The sequence below is a fragment of the Natrix helvetica genome (assembly GCF_964273705.1).
Source record: "Natrix helvetica genome assembly, chromosome: Z".
Lineage (NCBI taxonomy): Eukaryota > Metazoa > Chordata > Lepidosauria > Squamata > Natricidae > Natrix > Natrix helvetica.
In genome coordinates this window covers 46591311-46614839 of record NC_138554.1, presented here as the reverse complement: position 1 = coordinate 46614839, position 23529 = coordinate 46591311, and the positions used below count along the sequence as shown (strand labels likewise).

Below are 23529 nucleotides of genomic sequence, written 5' to 3'. Positions count from 1 at the left end.
AGGTTCATAGGAGAGGTGAGATTTCAATAATGTTCCCATAGGGTAATACTGAGCAAGGCAAAAGCTTTCAATTCCCTTCTTGTCTGCAAAACGACAATAATATCGATCTGTGCAGCATGCAAGAGTGGTTATCAGTCTGTGTAAAATACTTTTGTGTGCTTAAGAGTGTAAAAATGCATATTTGCAGTACATTTTAATATTGCAGTATAATGGAGAACTTTAGTTTAATGCCTTTTACAGCTTGTCTCCCTTTCCCTCCCCTTTTGTTTCTCTTACAGTATTTCCTTGTACAAAGTTGAAGGTAGAATATCGTTTATTTAGTAAATGTATTCTTTATGCATATATTTGAATTTTGAAAATTTGCGTGTTGGACTTAAACACTTTCAATAGAGTACAATATAGGGCTCCTAATGAAAGCAAGATAAATGAATGCAAGCTGATTCATTTGCATGGCTTTGTGTCCTAACTTAATTTCTACTTCCAGCCAAATTACATCTGGAAAGTTCAAGTCCTTCACAAGGAATTAAAAGCAACACCCATCAGTGACTGGCCTGTCACAGCAAGTTAATAATTTATTATTAGAGTCTACCCCACATGTCTTGCCGATTACTATGAGGTTGTGTAAAAGGACAAAAGGAGCCTTTTCTTTTACTAGTTTGTAAAAAAGAATGCTTTGCTGTGTAGTATTGAAATGCAGAATTCACTCATGCATTCCTGAAATAGCAGTCGCTTCAAGAGATGCAATGATGTTTTCAAGCACTGACACTCTCGAGACATATTTCATGGGAGTGGGATGTTCATTCCCTGTGCTGATGAAGCCTGCACATGTGTTTCCTATTTATATCATCCCAAGCCCTCCCTGTATGGCAACCGTGAGGAACGTATCTGAAGCAGCCTTACTCAAATCTATCCCCAGGGCCTGCCAGCCCTTTTAGGTGCAAGAAATGAATTTCATGGTTTGCCATTAAATTGTGCAGTCATATTGAAATAGAATCACCTTGACTGTGATGTGGTCACAGTTATATAAAATCTTCTTAAGCAGAACTTATATCATCTGCAATCACATATGTCATTGACTTATTTTGATGTTGTATTTTTGAAAATAAGCTTTCAAAGCAAAAATCTTTAGTGTTTAATTCTTACTTAATTTAGTGGTTAAGGCATCAGGCTATAAGCCAGAAGATTGTGAGTTCTAGTTCCACTGTGAGTTTTAGTTACAAAGCCATTTCAGCCAGTTATACATACTGCGAGAAGGCTGCAATGGCAAACCACTTCTGAAAATCTTGCCAAGAGAATTACAGAGACTTGTCAGGAATCAGTGCTTACTTGAATGTGCACATACACACACCAAACCCCGCCAACTCTTAATTCTTACTATAATGTGATTGTTTTTTCCTATTTGTTCTTATAAATATATGAGAGAAAGTGAATATGTTTTTTTTAAAAATTCAGACAAGAATTGCAGTGAGAATGTAGCTGGTGGGGATAAAGCTAATTAAGTCTTCTCTAATGAAAATCCTTTTCTTTCTATTTAGCATTTTATAAAAGCACAGCTGTATGCGATCCTGGTATACAATTTTATATCCCTAACCATATAAAAATTGGATTTTTGAAAAATTATTCTGGTAAGAAAATAATTCTCTTAAGTCATTTGAACTTTCTGATTACTTGAACAAAAAGTGACTAACAAGGCTGAATTACTTTTGGGTGTTAATAATGTTTGCATGAGCTAATTTTTGATTGACTGAAATAAATTGATTGGTACTATCAATAGGAGCTTTGACTGACATGTCTTTTGGTTGTGGTTACATGTGAATAGCTTGCCTTCTGCAAATAATTAATTGAGATTCTGTTACTTTCCCCCATCACTTATAGGGGCTATAAATATCTGTTTTATTTTTTACAAATGATAGCAGAAAGCCCCCCTCCCCCTTTCAGAATATTGTTTTGACTTGGATGAGATACATAGATCCCTTTAAATTTCATTCTCTTCCATCCATCTCCCCCCCCCCCCCCCACACACACACATACACACTTTTCTTTCCCTGGAACATTTTAATGAGTGCTCGACATTCTAATCTTGAATTCTTAAAATATTCTGTCTTCAGTTAATTGTAACATGTTTTATATGCTTGTGGGGAAAAATCTTTCATGAAAAGGTTGTAGCTGAAATTAACTATATAGATATTTCATTTTTGCTAACATATTACAGTTTGTTTAATATGTCTACATTTGCAGAGTTCCATTCCTATGCCAGTTTTTTAAAATCTATTTTAGTAATATTTCATCTTACCATAAGTCTACATGATAAGGAAAGACTACATTTTAAGCTCCAACATTTCAGTACCTTTTGCAGACTATGTACACACTTGGTCTTCTTCAACCTGAGGTTCTTCTGATGTGCCGATTGTAGTACACCTATGTTAGCACTCAACCCAGCCATTGGCCACTATCTCACAAATCCCCAATCTTTCATATGTTCATCTTTTCGAATATTGAACTCACCTTTATTAACTTCTGAAACTGAGCAAACTATGTAGATTAAACAGTTTAGTTCAAATTAAATTCAACCTTAAATTTCTGTTTGTATGTTGGGAACTCCTTGACAAAGAATGGGCTCATTCTAGCATAGCATATTGGCATAGCATATTGGCGGGGTTTGCAACCATACAACTTTATGTCAAACTGTAGGGAAATATTAGGCATTTTTCAAAGTGTACATTCAGGGCGCAAAACACATATTTTATACTGGACTAACTTTGCAAATGAAGGGAAGGGAGCTTTTGTAAGAAAAGCCAGATAAACATAACACAGAACTGATCAACTCTATTCTTTTTGTACTAAGGCATGAGTGTCCAACCTTTGGGCTTGCCACTGCTTGAGTGAAGAGGAATTGTCTTAAGCTGCATATAAAATATATAATACGGTTAATGCATGTAAATAACATATAGTAATGTTAAGTTTTGTGAGACCTTATTACTAGTTATCCAGGGTCTCCTGCAGGCCAGGGCTGTGTGTTGGACACCCCAGTATTAAGATATCACCAACAATTAAACCACCACCTGTAAATAACTAGGAAAAGTGTTTAAAGTTGTTGCTTTTAATTAATTGTTTTAATTAATGGAATGCCTTTCAAAAGCAGATGAAGCCCTTCTTTTGGCAAAGAGTACCATATATTTTCAAAGAAAAATATTTCTTTTGGAGCAAGATAGCATCACTTGCCCTTTCCCTGCATCATTCTGTGCTTCTTGTAGAAATTAGCAAAACTGCTTTGAACTCCTGCATGGCCATTTTAATTTAAAATATACAAGCTATAGTATGACTCAATCTTTAAATGTAGGCCAAGAAATAAATACAATCATGTGAAGAATAAAATACACCCACTTGATTTTCTATGGTTTTATGTATTAGGACATGGTAAAAATCATCTGGTTCTTAGCAATTCTTAAAAGTAGGTAAATACCTTGGCTTTCTTTTTGTAATTAAATGATGGTGTAATATGTCAGGTGTTATTGTTCATCTGAGGTTGTATTTTTAAGAATTGCTAAGGACCAGATAACTTTTTCTATGTCCTGGTATATAAAACAATAGAACTCAAAAAGGGTATCACATAACTGTATTTGAGCAAAAGAAAAAAGTATTAGCATGCATGCATCTAAGCTGAGAAATGAGAAAAATATAACGTATTAAAATTTAAGAAGTAGGTTGCCCTATCATATACCTATCCTATACCTCCTATATCTTGTATAGGTATATCCTATACATTATACCTTATATAAATGTCAGACATACAACTGCTTTTAGTTAATGTCAGATGACTGCTTTAGCATATAAACCTAGACTGAAATTCCTTTAGCTTGTACTTTTTAGCAATTGAGTAGTTGCTTTACAATGTTCCTGTCTTATATAATATTATTTGCCCAATTCCTAAAAGCTCACGCCAAATTTATTTTTAGATTTCCCAAAGAACTCTAGGCTCTCCATAAAATATTATTTGGTGATGTCTTAAAAGATACTATAGATTCTGTTGATGGATTCTGGCCACTTGAAAATCCTATCCTAGAGATTTATGTTTAAATACACAAGATTCTCCAAAATCATTAGTGGCTTTTGCTTCAATTACAAACACTTCATTTCAATCACTAGCTTGAATACCATTTTGGGCCAGAAAGCCAATAATTCCTTTACCCTTTTTTCATCAGGAAATAATGGATATAAATATTGAGGAAAGGTAGTTTTACAGTTTTGAGACAATTATGAATAGCAGGATACTGATAGGAAACTGTGGAAATGATGCATGCATGGGTTTGTTTTATTATTTTTTTCAACCCAGCAAGCTCTCTTAGTATCGTACATCCTGTCAGAGCTAGTCTGTTTTTGCAAACAAAATTCATTTTCTGGTTTTGGCTTGAAGAATCTTATATCAAAAATATCTCTAGCAAGTCAAAAATCTAAAACCCAATTCTGTGATTATGTAAGCACAATAAATCCATATTAATTTTCTAATGAGGTGTGCATAAAATAATAGTAATAAATATTTTGCCTGAAGTATAATCTAATTTCTCCATATTACATTTTGATAAATGTATAATAGTTTACTAGTGCATTTTGCTTTTTCCAAGCTCATCGTTTTTTCTTTAACAGAGAAAAAAATCATTAACATTCCCAATGCCACCTAAAGATCTTCATTATGCATTTATAAACATCTCTATCCAGAAGTAGCAGAATATGGGGAAAGCTTCACCAATTGAGTCTGCAGTTGCATAGAATAATGTTTGTTAAATGAAATGCTTCCAAATATGTAAGGGTAATATATAAGATAAACAACAGCCTCTAATCTTTAATCCAGTATTTTGATAAACATTTTCTGGCGGAAGACACAACCTAACGGATTAGGATATAAAATTATGGATATAAATATGCCTAGAATACCTGCCTAGCTTCTGATCTGGGTTTCCTTTATTATAGAGTCAGAATTTGTGAGGAAAAGAATGGTTTGGTTTTACATAAGGGTCTGTTGCACTTGCATAAGTACAGCAGCCACTTATGTAGCTATAACTTGGCAGGCACCTCTAAGATGTCCCTATCCAGTTTGCTGAAAAGAATGTATGCAGTTATGCAGAGATGTTTATAAAAGCATAATAGAGATCTTTAGTTGGCATTGGGAATTTTTGTGATATAATAAAGAAATGAACCAAAAAACCCCAATTGATTGATTGATTGATTATATATCAAGTTGGTATCAATGGCATTACATAGAAAGATTTTCTTCATGACAGTATGTCTGTCCTTGGCCAAAATTCAAAAATGTAAATATTCTTCTTCAGCATCCAACTTTTACTTCCATTGATGCATCAGAATAGAGCAGCCAATAGTATTACTTATTATTACACTTTATGGAAATGAAAATTGGATTTCATGGCTGCTCCAAAAGTGTTAGACTGAAGTGTATTTCCTGACTACTTGTCCCTTTACTGTTGAAGAAATAGGGCACTTTTCTGATAGTTTTCTTCTATTCTTGTACTTTTTGTATTTTTACTCTGATGTTATCTGGAATCATGTATAAAATTGGAGGAGAAAAGGGAAATCTTTATAAACAGTAGAGAAAGTCCTCTTGTATTCATAAATATTTCTTTTTCCTTCTCTGGCTTCATAACTAGCTCTAGAAAACATCATCTGAATAAAAATGTTTTTTTTTTTAACAGTTTACAGTGATGGAGTGTTATAGATGGCATTGCATCTTTCATACCTTAACAGTGTACTATCATGCCATAAACATTTTACTTTTGAATATTAATATCTTTCTTTAGACATTGTTGATTATAAAGAAGTGGGAAATATGAACCTTTCCTGTTCTTGCTAGTACATTCTATTGTTTAAAAATCTATATATTCCAAAATGAGATGTGTAGACCAGGAATGGTATTCTGTTCTCTTCACTACCGGTTCTGTAGCTACACTCACATGTGGCACATCTGGGCATGTGCAGACATCAGGGTAGGTGGGTGGGCGGAGCCCCATGCCACCGCCACTACCGGTTTGTCCAAACCGGCGCAGACCAGCAGTATACCACCTCTTGCATGTATTCTGTAGAAGCAGGGGGGAGGGGAAATTCTGAGTTGCACAGAAGAATTGGAAAGGCTTGCAGAAGATAGGAAGTTGTAAAGCCACAAATGCTCAGTGTATTGCCTTTTTAAAATGAACACTCCAGCAAAACTAGGGGTAGGCTGCTGGGGGTTCGCATGGGTTCAGGCGATCCTCTAGCTAGGATTCTGCCCAGTTCGGTGAACCCCCAAATACTACCTTTGGCTGGCCACGCCCACCCCCCCTACCGTTACTACCCCTTCCATCTCAGGAGACTTCACATGGGTAAGACTTCACCTGGAGTCTTCATGCCAGGTAAGTGCGGGGCCATGCGAAGGCTGGGGAAGGCGAAGCTCCGGAAACTGGCTTGTTTCCAGCCTACGTAGGGCATCTGGAGACCAGGGGAAGCAGTTTTCACCTTCACATAGGCTCGAGAAATGCCTCCAGAGACTGGGGAGGGCGGAAAATCCCCCCGCATTCGCTGGCTGGGGAATTTTGGGAGTTGAAGTCCAGACATCTTCAAGTTGCCAAGGTTGAAAAACACTGGACTAGACTACGCCTACCATGGCCATGCCCACTTAGTAACGGGGCAACGAACCCGTTGCTGCAATTTTTGAAGCCCACCCCTGAGCAAAACAGGTCTGTGCAATAATCACTCAACAGTGTTACTTCCTTATTAAAAATGCTTAGTAATTTAACTACATCATAGAAATAAATTGATTTAATACATCAATTTAATCATTTTTAATAACATTGACATTTAGTTCCGAATATTTCATTTTTCTAAATGATTAGTGTGAAGAATGATGACTTGGCATACCAATAACACTGTATCTGTTCTGGTGGCTCAAGCATCAAACAGACTGAACTTGAAAATGGTGAGCACTTGGCACATAAAGAACCTCTATAAAACTTTGTTTTGCTTTCTTTGACTTTTTTGAAATAATATGGCTGTTAATTGTGAAATTAACACAGCGTGCGTTTGAGTTTTCCTGGTAAGAGAAAAATGTTCTTTCTACTCTCAGAGATGTTGACTTAACTGGACTTCCTTGGGTTTTGAGTGGAAAAACGATTGGGGCTTTGTAAAACCCTTCTGATTCTGAAGTGATTTGACTGAAATCCTATGCAAACTAATTCCACGCTTCTTTTTCCACCTACTCTGAATTCTACTCTCTTCCCCTATCCCCGAGTTTTCCACATAATAACTCTTAGGATAAAGCTTCAAGGAAGCAGTTTGGCATGTCTGTGGTAAAAAGGAGAATGGTGGTGAAAAGAACAAAATAAATTATTCTGTAAACCAGAATGGTCTAGCTCTGAATAGAGAAAATACTTAATGAAGTTATGCAGAGACTGTTTGTGTTCAGAATTTCATTGATAAGCTCTTGAGAGAGCTGCAAATTGAGCAAAAGGCTGCTATTAGAAGAATCTTGCCTTCTGGGTGAAAAGGGAACTGGGAAAGTTTGGGAAAGCTAGTCTTTGGGTATGATTTCAGCCTTGTGTATCAGCAAGGTTTATGGAAATATTTAGTGTCTGTAAATTCTATCAAGACAGAAAGGTCTTGATATCTAATAAACTGTGTTAATAAGTTTAATTCCTTGTTTTCTAAAAAGGAACGTATTACTAAAGTAACTACTTTACTGTATAATAATTATTTCACAGTATTTGGACACCATGCAGAATTAGACAAATTTTGAGGGTTTATCAAGGTTTATTTTGGAAAAAACATTATTGGGAAGCTCTGAGCGTAACATTTTGCTTGCATAGGAGGATGTATTTTGATTAAAGAAGAAGTACAGTTTGTACAGTATTAGTAATTTAACAGTGGAATAAGTGGTGTAGAAGATGGAATCTCATTCCTTTCAGAATAGTTTTAGATCTAGATGGTTCACATAAGTCCATTACTCATTTTAAGTCACAGATTAACAAAATCTTTAAAAGACTGAACTTCACCCATTCATAACATTAGGTTAACTTAGCTCATCCCAAATCCTTCATTACAAGTCTCTCATAGGTACTGTGCATTAGTTACATTGCAATGGTTTTTAAATGACACTAAACTATTTTTGCCATTGATTTGTAGAGTGGCATTAGACATGCTATTTTTTTTACATGCCCCTCTCATCTACAGTAGGATAATAGCATTACCAGCTCATTTTTGTAGGGGTGGATAATTAATTTTAATTAATTAATTAATTAACTTTAATTAATATTAATTATTAATTAATTTTTAAAATATGTACGTAATATTTGGAAAGCATAAATTGCATTGTGAGTTTCATTATTGCATGTTACTTACTTTCTTTTCTTACCTGCCAAAGAAATTCCTTATTTTGTTTTGTTTTTTGCTTTGTGCCTTTCCTCCACTTTGGTCTACTAAGACCACACCAACCCTGAAACATAAGTTGGTAAGAGAATAAGCTTTTGTAATGGTCACAGTAACTTTCTCTGAATCATAGGTTTTCATATCTGGGGATAGGCTTGAACTACAGCTTGGAATGTAATATACCAATAAGTCAGATTGTTATTACTACTCTTAACAAATATAATTAAGCCCTGACTGTTTAAGACAAAAATATAAATAAATGGATTTAGTTGTAGCTATCCATTTTTTATCATTATCCCTACTCATTTGATATGTACATCTAAATCTGAAAATCACATCAGTCTACTGAATAAATATTTTTATCTCCTAGTATTTAAAAGCCTCTTTGGAAGAACTATTTCAGTAATGTAACATCAAACATCAGGCAAACAAGCAAAAGACTTTACCTGCTTTTTGTTTGGATGGATTTCAAGGCCAAAATAAGATATGGATTAAAGCTCCATTATGCTATTATCCACTTTTCTAAAAAAATATAGTGATACATAGTTTATTTAAATATTGAGTGAAGGAGTGTTCAAAAATCCTTTTAATTATCTTTTCAATTTGCAACCTTTTAATTTATTCATTTATCAAAACTTGAAACATCTTGATTCTTATTTTACATATCTCCTTTTAGTAGAAATTCTCATCATACATATTTGGATTTTGTGTGTCTCTGAACGTATACAATTTAGCAAATTTAAGTTCTTTGAATTTAACTCCTAGATTTCCCCAACATGCTGGGTGGAGTCCTTTGGGAGATGAAGTTCATACATTTTAATGTTATTGAGGTTGAGAAACACTGCTATTTAATTTCACAATTATGTGAAATGTTAATATATCCCTGGCACTAGACAGACATTTTCAGGTCCAATTTTTACAATGGATGGATACATGCCTCTTTTCAACAAACTGCCCATATCAACCTCGTTAAGTACATCTATTATAGGAAAAGGGTCTAGATGTATGTACCATTTGATTTTTTAGAGTGGGATTTTTCAAACTCTTGAGAATATGAGGAGAGGAGAAAATTGTATTCAGTTTTCTATCACTGTAATTTTATCTCCTGATCAGGGATTCTGCAAATTATTTTTTTAAACTAATAGGTTCTATATCCCAAGACAGTTTGAAAATCTCTAGCTCTGAGGATGGAATCCTGTGAATAACAGGATCATTGTACAAAGAAAAATATTTTAAGCCAGCATAAATGTCAATATGCATACACATGTTTAATATAATGAAAAGGAGATAGACTGAATGAAGGATTTCAACACAGTGGCGATAACCCAGGCATTGTAAAGAAGCTAAACAACTAACCTGATGCAATATGATGTTCTTATACAGCCAAAAATTATAAATGTCTTCTTAAAATGATTATATATAAAAATTGTATTGAACAAATAAAACTAGTAACAATGGGTTTGAATTTTCAAACGTATGAAGTTATAAACATTCATTTTGGAATTCATTTTTATATGAATAGTACAATTTCTGCATTGAAATGATCTTTTTGAAGTCTATTATTTTTTTCCAGTGTATATAAAGAACATGGATCTGTATGCATAGTTCATTTGTGAACTTCAGACTGCCTTTCTGAGAACCTGAATTTTTCTTCTTAACTGCTCTTTCTATAAAGTGGCATATAGGAACTGGCTTATATTATAATTCATGGCTTGGTGTCTTGGAAATATCTTTTTGTATGTCCCATTTTTGTCTAAGAATTGTAAATGATCTCTTCTTACCTGTAGATTTTGTGTTAGGAGCTATCTCTTTTTCAGATCATTATCTCTAAATTTCACATAACTACTCAAATGAAGAAAAGTGCATTATGATATCAGTCTTCCAATACTTGAAGGGCTGTTATAGTTCATTTATTCTCCTTAGCACCTGAAGGAAGGAAAAGAAACAATGGCTAGAAGCTTATCAGAGGGAGATCCAACCTGGAAATAAGGAGAATTTCCTGATAATGAGAATGATTAATCAGGGGAATCGCTTGTTCCCTGGAGTTGTGGTTACTTCATCACTGGAAATTTCCAAGAAAACATTGAACATCCATTTTTCTGGGATGGTATAAGAATTCCTGCCTTGGGCACAGTGGTTGAACTAGATGATTTCCAAGATATCTTTCAGATTTGTGTTTCTATGATTCGTGCAAAAGAACTGTTTTCTACAGAAGAAATATAATGTACAATAAATATGTACAGAACCACTATTTAATTTATTTATCAGGGATATTTAAATTGCATATCTTCTATCTGAACTGATAAATTAATGCAATGCATGATCTACTAACCTATTTGCGTTTTAATTAAAATAAAAGAAATGACTGTTTCTAACTAAGTCTGAATTAATAAAGTAAAATATTTGTAACTCAGGTTTGACATGAGGGGTCACTGCTCTCTGAGATAGCTTGTTTTCTTGCAGATGTTTCATTCCCCAACTAGGTAACAATGTAGCATACAAGCCAACTAAAGCCCTTCAAAACATCCTAAGCAGATCAAAATACTCAACAACCCCAGAAGAAAAAACAGAAGGCATCTACAACATTCAATTAAGGACTGCAATAACTGCTATGTAAGACTGACAGGCAGAAGACTGGGAGAATGCATCCAAGAACAACTAGCAGTCAGAAGATATGAGGAAAATTCTTTAATTTCCCAACATATACACATTTATAACCATAGTTTCAATTGGGAAAATGTAATCATCCTACACCAAGCCAAATCCAAAAACACCAGGGAATTTCTAGAAGGGGCTGGCACTCTGGAAAATCAGCTGTCAATAGACATATAGACATTAACAACCTCTTTAGACTATGCAAAAGGAATTATTACCCAGCCCAAAAAAGGAACAAAAAGACACAAGCACCTCTCACCAGCAATCATCACCCAGATCAGCATATATTAATTTGAAGGTCAACTTCAGATCAACAATCAAGTAAGCAATACTCCAATCAAGTAACTGCCAATGAAGCCAACAGCCCAACCAAAGAATGTCTAAGACCATCTCTACCAACACTGACAGGAAAGACACCAGAATATAAACTGAGGCAAACTGCACTCCTTACTAGAACTGATGATGTTACCTATAGGTGAAACTTGAAAAATTAGAATATTGTGCAAAAGTTCATTTATTTCAATAATGCAACTTAAAAGGTGAAACTAATATATAAGAGAAGACTCATTACATGCAAAGCAAGATAGTTCAAGCCGTGATTTGTCATAATTGTGATGGCATATAGCTCATGAAAACCCCAAATCCACCATCTCAGAAAATTAGAATATTACCTGCAATCAATAAAACAAGGATTATACATAGAACAATATCAGACCTCTGAAAAGTATAAGCATGCATATGTACTCAGTACTTGGATTGGGCCCCTTTTGCAGCAATTACTGCCTCAATGAGGCATGGCATGGAAGCTATCAGCCTGTGGCACTGCTGAGGTGTTATGGAAGACCAGGATGCTTCAATAGCGGCCTTCAGCTCTTCTGCATTGTTCGGTCTCATGTCTCTCATCTTTCTCTTGGCAATGCCCCCTAGATTCTCTATGGGGTTCAAGTCAGGCGAGTTTGCTGGCCAATCAAGCCCAGTAATCCCACAGTCATTGAACCAGGTTTTAGTGCTTTCGGCAGTGTAGGCAGATGGAAAATGAAGTCAACATCCCCATAAAGCTCGTCTGCGGAAGGAAGCATGAAGTGCTCCAAAATCTCCTGGTAGACGGCTGTGTTGACCCTGGTCTTAATGAGGCACAGTGGTCCAAAGTCCTCTTGCTCCTTGGTCGAAAGTCCTCTCTTCTGATGAGAGCAACTTTTGCCAAAAGCACCAAAAACTGGTTCAATGACCGTGGGATTACTGTGCTTGAATGGCCTCTCCATTCTTCCTCCATACTCTGGGTCCTTGATTTCCAAATGATATGCAAAAGTTGCTGTAGGCAACCTGTAGGCTTTTAAATCTTTTTTAGCTATTACAATAACTTTATTGTTTGTATAAAACTATGTATTTTGCCCAACCCCCTTCAATTTCTAGCCCCTACCTTTTCTAACAAATGGGAAAATGCAGTCGCTTTGTTGCACATTGTAAGGTGGTTGTCTCATTGAATAACTTCTCAGTAGATGAAACATGCTTAAAGTGAAAAACAGATAATAATAAAATAGATTAGTGTTCTGATCTATGCAATCCTTTTCCAGCCCAATAAATCATTGTCCTTTCAACTTGCAATGTATCTTCCAGAGGAATAATATGAAAACCTAACACTTGCTAGACTAGACTTTGATTTGGCCAAGAAAACTGCATGGATATATCAAACTTAGTCCAAAAGAGATTTTTGTTTTTATTCTTTTCTTCCTTCATAATGCATAATTGAACTTTTTAGCTACAAATGCTTTATATCTGAGATGAGATGTCTAGACAAGCCATTTGTAGACATTCTGTAGACAATAATATTGTCTAATATTCGTAAATATTACATCATATATATCTTGGCTGATTTTAAAACCTGAGCCTTGTTGTAATTGATTAATACTGTGGCAGGGGATTCCTAGGCTAAACTAGGAAGTAAAAATATATTGGATGAAAGCAATGGAAAATTATTTCTTTATTGTTTTGAAAACAATGTCACCTGCAGTCAATGCCAATTGGAAGGAAAGGTTACTTTTATTTTTAATGTTAGAACTCTAAAATTATTGATCCATTTTTAATTTTATGAATGGGAGAATGGAGTAATTCTACAGATTTTCTCTGCAACAATCGTTTTGTTTTCTTTAAACTGATTGTTTTAAGGAAGGGATAAATAATTCCAGTCAGATGTAAATAAATCCCTCTGAGCAAGGAACTCATTTTCTTTTATAGTATCTCCTATCAGCAGATGCTTCCTCCTGTATGTGTAGCCAAGCAGTTGTGCAGGCACTGGGTGTCAAAAAACTTGAACCTTTTAAAAAATATTTAGTGACATACATACAGCTGTTGCTTTCTTTTGACAATTTGCCATCTTTTTAATATGGACTCGACATCTTCCTGTAAATATTAACATTAGTATTTTATTTGTTATCTCTATGCATGAATAATGAAGGGAAAGTTCTATATATTTTTAATGTAGACATTTAACCTTGTGGCTGGCTGATAAGGTGTCCAGGATTTCCCCCATGTACCAATTTAAAAAATACATTGTCCCCATTTATTGTCTTTTTTTAAACCCCCCTGCACATATTTCAGAATTACCACTGGCAATTCCAGGTATCATTAGAACCAACCAGTGGTGGGTTGCAGGCAGTACGCCCCGGTACGGGCGTACCTGAGCCAGCCCGGAACACCTAATACCATTGTGGTACGCTGCTCCAGAGGGCCCGCCCGCCCGCCCGAGCTCCTTGCCGGTCTTTTAAGTCTTTTGCGCTTCCACGGATGCGCACGGCAGGTAGAGCGCCTGTGCAACGCTCCGCTGAGCAGTCCATGTGGATCCGGAACCCATCACTGGAACCATTGGATTGATATCACTGGATGGGTAATAGCAGGTCTTGAAATGCTTGGAATAGGGTTGAACTATTTTAGGCAGTAATAATATGGCAGAAAGAATTCAAATACAAATGGAGAAAATGGAGTAGTTATGAGATGAGTTTATGTGCAGAATTGCATACAGTTCACGACTTTGAAGTAGAAAAAAATCTTGATATTAATAATGTTGTAAATTAGAAGTAGGCAATTTTGTGTCCTCCTTTGACCATTCTCCATCACTACTACCATTACATTTCTTTGCCATGGTTTACCTTGGTTGAAACTGATCCGAGTTGAAAACTAAACTAAAATGGAGCACACTAGTTTTATGTAAAATCTGCATATTGCTTAGTGGGCTTTTTATTTGTTAGTTATTATACTTTTTCATTAATAATTCCACTATTTTATATGACATACTTAGTTTTATGTTCACAAAGAGTGCCAAAAATAACTCATTCAGCACTGGAGCTCTTTTGAAAAGTACTTGATGTTGCTAATTTTTTGTCTTATGTGGTGCATTTTTGCATAATATTATATCATCAGGGTTGACATCTGTTCTTATTTTAAATAAAAGTCAACATTTTCCTTAGTGCAACTCTGCTTCCAATACTGTACTTTGTGGCGCTCCATCACATGCATAACATCAATAGAACATGAACAAAGTATAGTTATGGTGAAAAATACCAGTCTTCTATTAAAAGAAAAATCAAAATAAAGATAAGGGTACAACTGTTGTATAGAGGACCGTAAATTAATTACATTACTGTCAATTATATTTTGGAGAAGAGTTGCCATGTTAACATAATTATGAGGCGAAGAAAGTAATTATTGAGCCAGGGGTGGCAATAGATTTGGAGTTGTAAATTCCCATTCTCTAAGGAAATGGGATAAAGAATCATTGGTAGTCCTTTAAATCAGACCATGTTGGGTTTGAACTTTGAATCCATAACCCAGCTATTGCAGAAATTCTGCTAGCTAGTTTAATAATCTGTGTGGGAGTAAGAATCTAAGAGATCCATATCTTTCTGGAAGTAAATATTGTCACTTCTTAGTATTTTCTCTCTGCAAGGTCTGGATTTCTTATTTGGCCTCCTTTGTAAGAAATGAGTGGGAGGAGGAAGAAGGAAGGCAACTGGAATGTGCTTCTTTCTATTAAGTAGGAGCAAATTATGTGTTCAGTTGTCGCAGTGTGTCCATAAAAGGAAACTCTCTGGCTTTATTCAGTTGTGGGAGTTTCCTTCTCTCACCTCTCTCAAATGCCAGCTCCCATCATTGAACTGGTTAATCAGGACCCCCAGTGGAATTCAGAGAGAAAGAACGCAGATTCCTGGGGGGGGGGGGGAAGGTTCTGAAAATTGTTCTCCTCATACTACCCACCCTAACCACCGAAAGGAATCTCATTATCTTATCGCTCTTACTTGGATTAGAAACAAGCCTTTTTCCTCAGCTATAGTTGCTTGAAGAAGATTGCAGAATCAGGCAAACTTGTATTTATGCAGCAATAAAGCGGAGGATGAAGTCAAGTGTCCTGTAATTCAAAGCATACACATGCTCTGCTTGGGCTGATCTAGGCCAGGGATGGGCAGATCTACTTTTTGTTTTACGTAATATCCAATTCACACCAGGTAAATTTAGGTACACAAATAATGGTGGCATTGCTATTAATAACGATGGCAAGGTTTACATATATAATTTCCGCATAAATGTGTGAATCCAGTTGTACATTTAAAGAGTTGAATCTCTGTATATTTCCACCTCTTTCTTTTTTTGATTAGGCAAACAAATCTGAATTCAGAATCTTTTTAGATTTCTTCCTTTCTTCCTTTTCATATAAATTAGAATGTGCAAATACGGCAATTAAAAATCGACAACCCTGCCGATCTACTGCAGATCACTGGAGATATTTCAGGCAATCCTGTACCATTGTGTCCCCATTCCCAATACGTAACTGTTAGGACTACTGTGTTCTTTTGAATCAGAGCAAAATTAATCCAGTCTAACATTCTGCCTTGATTTTCTTGATTTAATTAATTTCTTTTTTAAAAAATCTATTTGGGATTTGCTGCCTTGGGTTTGTTTTTTTAAATTATTGACGTCATTATGAAAGATCATCCTTGTTTCCAACAGTAAACAATTAGTTCTTATTTAAACTATTGCATACTCAGAAAAGTCACAATAATTAATAGCCCAATGACCAATCAGAATTGATTCTGAACAATATGATAGAGAAGAGAATGGTCCTCTAATGTCCCACAAATGGTCAGAGAAGCTATAGAACAGATGGAAGACAAGGCCTTTAAGTAATTTGTAAGCTACTTTTGCAAATTTATTAAAACATTATTTAATAGACTTTTTAAAGAATATCATAAGAGTACTTATAGTATTTGAAATTTAAAAAGCAGTTAGTAAAAAACTTAAAATTTAAAATAATATGTGCATCCATAAAAATATTTGAAATTGTCAATGCTTGAAAAATAATCCCTGGAGAAAACCAAATGGGAATTTTTGAATACTTTACACTGTATTTCAACATTGCTTATATACTGTGTTTTTGATTCTCATGTTTTTATTTATGTTTTTATACTGGTTAAAATTAGTTATTAAAATATTGAAAATAACTACATGTAATGTTACGAAAGAGTAGAAATATCAGAAACCGTCAATGTAAGACAGTAAACTGATATCTGAAACATTGTTCCAAAGGCAAGGCTGGAAGAAAGATACAAATTCCATGCAATATTCCCTAAATATTTTAAAAGAAAAAAACATTAAACTTTCGCTGCTGCTTGAAACAAGTTGGTGTAAAATTTAGATGATCAATTGATTTTTAAGTCTTTATCCATAATTGATTTTACTTTGAAATATTTGAACTATGCAGGTTTTAAAAATAAATTTTGTAGAAACTTGAAGTTGAATAAAAAAAACCACTCTTACTTTATGCTCAGTGTATATTTTGAAGAATAAATTATTGATTTTTACATATTTCTTTGCTGGGGTTCACTCATTATGCAGGAGATCCAGTTGGTTAACTAGGAGCCATATGGTTTCAGTGCACAGCAATTAAAGAATTACCTGCAGTAAGAGGCCATAATTCTTTATGCAGTTCTATTTTATTAAACTGTAAATCGGAAAGCTTGGCTGATTTAATTAACAGCATTTGGCTCAATTTTCTTGTTACTTTTGTGTTACGTTAACTACTGCAGCCATCGTGCTTAACAATGCAGGAAGGATCTTCTTTATGCAGTGATTTTAAATGTGTCAGCACAATTGCTTGAAAAGGAATTAAATGAATTTCCTGCCCTGCCATTGTGCACCAATTCATGCTCCCAACTCACCATATATTTTGGGACATTCATTCTGGAAGCAACAACTCTGCCACAGAAGGTAATGGTCCTTTGGAGCATGAAAAGAAAATGAATTTTAAAAATTGTCTTTCCTCCCCTCCCCTTTTTTTAATGGGTGCCATGACATCTCTTAGAAAAATAGGATTTGTTCTTCCCATTTTTGATTGGGGATGGAAACATTGGAGCACTGGGTATCCAAACTAGTTTCTAACATAAAATTAAAACAAGCACCTTTGAACTAAATTCAATTCCTCATGATTTTATAGACGCATTCATGTCTATCTTTTTACCATATGTGGGTAGTAATACACAACTGGGTTTATCACTGCCTTTCTCCAGGATAATTTTCATTTTCCCACTCAAACCTATGATCTGATGGTTTCACATTCCAATATTAAAACATGACCTGCCTTAACTTTTTGAGATCAGCTAAGATTAACCAAGTGCTGATACACAACTAATCGACAAAGTCAACAGATTAACAATACAGCCATTAAAGATTTGGCCATTATAGATTTGTGTGAGTAATAAGTATCCGCTTTGAGCATAGTAGCTGTTGTCATCTGGAGATCAGAGTCTCTACTTTCAGAACTGATTGAAACATTTTAAAGACTCAAAAATTTGGAAAGCAGCACTTCTTTAGGCTTACCTTTCTCTTTTCTTTTGTATGTTCCCTTACTCAACTTACCAGACAATTAATCTCCCATCTCCTAAGTATATTTGGAAATCTTACCTCTTCCATCCACATTTGATGAGATATTTCAAAGTACAACTTCTGGGACTCTTAGGAGGAACGTGTGATAGCTATACAGTCATTTAAAAAGCTCTGTAATATCACTTCTTGAAGCATTCCAGAAGTACATGGCAAAAGACCACCTTGTTCAAGCAAATATTTAAATCTGCCCTGGGAAATTATTTATATAAAGCAAACACTTCGATAATTTACTTTGGATCGATTTGCATGATATACTAGTACTTGGAATGCCAAGCTAGGAAGCCATTTTCTGGAGGAATACATCTTCCCTCACAAGTTACAATTTATTTCCATCTGGCAGAAGGAACCTGTCTAACTGTGTTCCCTGGGGAACAGAAATGAGAAGCAACTTAACTGCCATTCCCAGCTTGGGTGTGGCAGTTGTTCTCTGTTTGCTCGAGGGACTCTCTTCCTAATCATCAACATAGCTGATGCATCCTTTGTTAGTGCTTGGCCCAGTTCTCCTTCCCCTGACATTAGAGAGCCACTTTACTTTAACACAGTGCTCCTAGTGTAATTTGCTTGGTATTTGACTGGGTTTGTCTGTCAGTCAATACTGTCTGGACAGGCCAGCATTATGAAACTAGGTACAATCTTTCTGATGTGATACTATTGAATTTATAGAAATTATAGTTCCCAATCAATGGGTTGTGCTCCCAATCTACCGGTAAGTGGAAAAAGTGGCATCTGGATAGATGAGACAGAAGGAAGTTGTAGTTTAATGACTGACTGCTATGATTGTTATGCTCACAACACCATTGCAAAACTAGGAATTTCCAAGATGTTTGGAGGTAAAGCAGAAGGTGATAAAGATTTGTCAGTGTAATGATACATTTGGCTCAAGAACTTCCTATACCTCAGTGGTGGGTTCCTGCCGGATCGCACCGGATCGCGCGCGCTCCCTTTCAGCGCTCCACCTGGCTCGCGCGCTCCCTTTCAGCGCTCCACCTGGCTCGCGCGCTCCCTTTCAGCGCTCCACCTGGCTCGCGCGCTCCCTTCCGGCGCTAAAACCGGAAGTACAGTCTTGCCCCGCCCCTGGCGAAGCAACGACGCCTGCCTGCGCTCCACCAGCTCGGCTGGGAACGGAGATGTTTCCTCAGCGGAGTGGAGCGCCCTCCACTCCGCTGAGGAAACATCTCCGTTCCCAGCCGAGCTGGTGGAGCGCAGGCAGGCGTCGTTGCTTCGCCAGGGGCGGGGCAAGACTGTACTTCCGGTTTTAGCGCCGGAAGGGAGCGCGCGAGCCAGGTGGAGCGCTGAAAGGGAGCGTGCGAGCCAGGTGGAGCGCTGAAAGGGAGCGCGCGAGCCAGGTGGAGCGCTGAAAGGGAGCGCGCACGATCCGGTGCGATCTGGCAGGAACCCACCACTGCTATACCATCAATTAATAATATGCTTTTATCTAGGTCACTTTATATATTCAGGGTTTCTTTTTAAATTATACATTTTTCAGCCATTACACTGTATAGAAAGCAGATGGTATATAAAAACACTGAACATAAAAGATATATGGGTAAGCATGCTAATTTTCAAAAGTTAAAGTAGCTTTTTTATGGAAGAATATTTAAATATGTATAATATTCAGTTTGTCTAGAATTCTTCTCCAAATTTAATGATGTTGAACGAGAACTAGTCATAACTGAATTTTCATCATTTGAATAGGATTATTTTACAAAATAAATTTCTATCTGTATGACTTGACTTTTAACATTGCACTAAACCATTTTTGTGACATATTGGTTACAAATCATCAAATCATATTTAAGCAAACTATTTTTTTAGCTTCATGTAAGAACTAAAATGTAAGAAACAGATATATGTCCGTCAAAACTTTTCCATTGTGTTTGCTAATTGTATAAGCAGACTCTTAGCAGTGTTAAAGTGCTGTTTTGAAAGTATTGTATGACTCTTAAGCAGACAGCTCTATTTTAAATTAAAGCATACCTGAGCTATGACTTAAGCTACCTTGTCAAAATCACAAGGTTGTGGTGTCTATAAACTAGGATAAGCCTGTATACATTGCACTAAATGCTTTGAAGGAAGACAGCCGCAAAAATGTGTGACGAAAATTGATTTTGTTTCAGCGACAGAAAAAAAAACAACTATAGACAGGAAAAACTGGGATTGGTATTGTATGGTAACTTCTATCCTATGAGAGGACATGTGATAAATTAAGTTCTCTTCTGCCGTTGTATAATATTCCAAAATAAAATGAACTGACATGTCTATATTATATTCCTATCATACTATTAATGTTTTTTAAAAATGAAAACAATATTTGAACCACATAAACTAGTAAACTTTGGAAAATCTGGGAGTAATACCCACAAAATGTCTAGAGGAAGTCAGGTTGGGGAGAGGTTGTTCTGTAGAAACAGCTGCAAAAATGATCATCAAATAGCAGATAGAATGAAGCATAGCTTTTCAACATATTAGTTTAGTCAGCTGTTATTTAGAGCTACACATTTTTAGCTGCTTGACTGCAGACAGCTGGTCAAGGTTTTATGAGTAAGGTTTCTATGATGTCCCCAGATGGGATGAGGTGAGGGAATAAATCTCCAGTTTGACTGTAGTAGCATTTTGAACAACTTAATCTACTTGGGGGGGGGGGGGAGTTTTTTCAAACACAATATTGTTAAGCTGTTGAAAGTGCTGCCATTAAGCTTTCCCTACCTTCTTTGCACATACATGCCCTGTAAGTTGATTATCTTGATGACATCAGGTATACCTGATCCTTCCCAAGTTACACTCTGTAGATTTAATAGGAGGCAATGGATTGCTTAGAGGAGAAAGGCAACATGTTTTTAGGGAGGGAGAAGCACTTAATTGTGCCTGTTATTAGTGTCTACGCATGAGAAAACAAGCTAGCAAATTTATCTGGGACAGGAGGTTGCTACCAAGCAACTCTTATACTAGATTTCCATTTCTACCCTTTAATACTAATGCCATTTTGGTAGCACATTTCATGATAGGGAATACAACTGGCTGCATTTCTTTTAGGTTTTACTGAGAACACCCTAGAAAAATTAAGCCTTTTAAAAAGTCATTTGTTGTTCTGCCTTTCAAATACTGGCAGTTCCTTCTTCAGTGGTCACAGTTTCCTACCTTAATGAGAAATAATATTAAAAGGTTATTTCCCAATATTAATGGTAGCTGTTCTCTTTCTGTTCTGTAAAATAGCTATTCCTAACAAGCAGAGATATTTATCTTGCTGCCCTGGCAGAGAAAAGTTTTTTTTAAAAAAAGCTGGTTTCCATATACATATGAAATAAATTTAACAAGAGAGAAATATATTTGTATATATAGTATACCATTATCGTAGGGTTTACTATAGAAGCGGGACCAAGGCTCTGAACTCAGGTCATCTATAAGCCACTGTGTAATAAGGAAGTTTGCTAACGATCACTGAGAATCTATCTTCATATTGGAGCCTTTATATCAGGGCCAGCATGCTGCTGAAGCAGTTTGACAGAAAACCGATGTGTTTCAAAGGTAAAAGCCTTCCTCTATGTAAATGTTCTACGATGCATGAAGGAAGCACCTGAGCAAAATCAGTGACCAACCGTTCCCTCATTCCTCTCCTACCTGCCTGTCTTCTGCACATCCCACCTCCAATAAGCACAATTCCTTTCCCTTTTCTGTTCCTCTTCACCTTTGCTATCCCTTCCCCTACCTCTGCACTTGTGAGAGAATCCCGCTGCCATCTCCAAAAGAGCACCCATAGCTCATCACAAACCTTGGACATGTATCACAATACATGCTTGGACTAGTTGTGATGTTGACCTGCTACTGGGGCCACTGATTGTTCTCTCATAAAGTGCAGATGTTAGTGAAAATGTAACAAAGGGATGAGAAAAGTAAAAGGGAAGGAAATCTATTGTTTCATGGCTATGTTCCCACGGTGTTGCAGTTCTAGTTTAGCTGCAGTTTAGAAGGAAATTCACCACCACTAATGTGCTGAAATCAGTGGCACAATGTCTTGCTTTGATTCCATTATGCTTTTTAAGTAAGCAACCCAAGTTTTTTTTCCCTTTTTCTGGGTGCAAATTGGACACGGAATGTAACATTGAATCATTGGTCAGCTGAAGGGAGCACTGTAGGTTCATTGGGGGCACAGTGTCTTATGACTATGGTAACAGTGCCAGGATCAAACATTTTTTTGGACCTTTTGAGAGCTGAAACTGGTAGTTGCGTAAAACTCCATAATCATTTCATTGGACTAAATCAGGAAAGAGTTTTAACGGTAGAGCAACAACAGCCTTTGTACTTTATAAAGACTACTTAACTTAAAGCTTGGTGGGAGTCCATGTGTGTGAGACAAGAAAAACATCTAAGCTGAATAGCTTTAGTTTTGATGTGGGGAATTTGTCATCCAGATTATTAGAAGCAAATGGTAGGAAGCAGCAAACTGCATTCTGAAAAGTTGCCTAGAACAAATGCAGATTTATTGAGAATTGGACATTGGGAAGATTGACTATTAATGGCATGCATTATATTTTGAGGATTTAATCTGGATGGGTGTTTTTTTACAGAATAGCCATGGACATGATGAACATAATAGATCAACCCATCAAGGTGACAGAATGGCAGCAAACATACACCTATGATTCAGGCATCCATTCTGGAATGAACACCCAGGTGCCATCAGTGAGCAGCAAAGGCTTGATGGATGAAGATGATCTCTATGGCAAGCAGTACACCATTAAGAAAACTACTACTTACAGCCAACCTGGATCAGGGCAGGCCCAGACTCAAGGTAATGTTTGCTTTTATTTATTTAAATGCACAATTTGCCTTTATTTCATAAAGAAATTCAAAGTAGTATCTACCCTATTTTCTAGTGCACTGGAAATATAGTCCAGAATCCCCAGCTCCCTAGATCATGCACTGCTCTATCATAAGAGTATTAGTCTGGGAAAATATTCATCTTAAAGTATTGTATTCTTTAATCAAATCATAGTATGCCGAGATTGGTGCAATAAAATTGCTACCCTACAAATTATGTCATTTAGTTTAGTTTACTATGAATTTAGTTATGTGAGATAACAATTTTACATTATATTCAATTGGATATTCTAAAATGGTTATCAATGTGAATGTAAGAAACAATATTTTATCTGCATTAAAATGGACACAAATATTAAGACTGAAAGCTATCTGGTTCGCAGGCCTGCCTTTTGCTTATTTTTGCTTTACAGGCTTATATCCACTAGGTTTTTTTTTTTTACATAGATTCTGACTGTAATGTTGAATTATTGGTCTATTACAATAGTGATTTTTAGTCAGATGGGTAAAGATAATGTCAGAATATTCATTAACTGGAATAGGACATAGCAACAGGTCAGCCATTGGGGACTGGCTGAAATAGGACATGGTGACAAGGTCAGCAAATGTATAGGCATGGCAACTGGGTCAGCCAATGGGAACTATTTGATTACTGAGAGCCATGCCAGATGGCTCGGAGCATGGGTGTGGCTTACCTATGTAGCTCTGAGTCTGTGT

At 36.1% G+C, this 23529-nt stretch overlaps 1 protein-coding gene across 1 annotated transcript in view; it reads left to right on the top strand.

Annotated features, from left to right (window-relative positions):
* Positions 1-23529, top strand: part of JUP (junction plakoglobin) — a gene marked incomplete at its 5' end in the record, with an annotated part of 55624 nt that overhangs the window by 14092 nt on the left and 18003 nt on the right. The window contains 1 exon segment of the mRNA XM_081971004.1: positions 22560-22783. Coding sequence (XP_081827130.1) covers positions 22560-22783 — 224 coding nt within the window.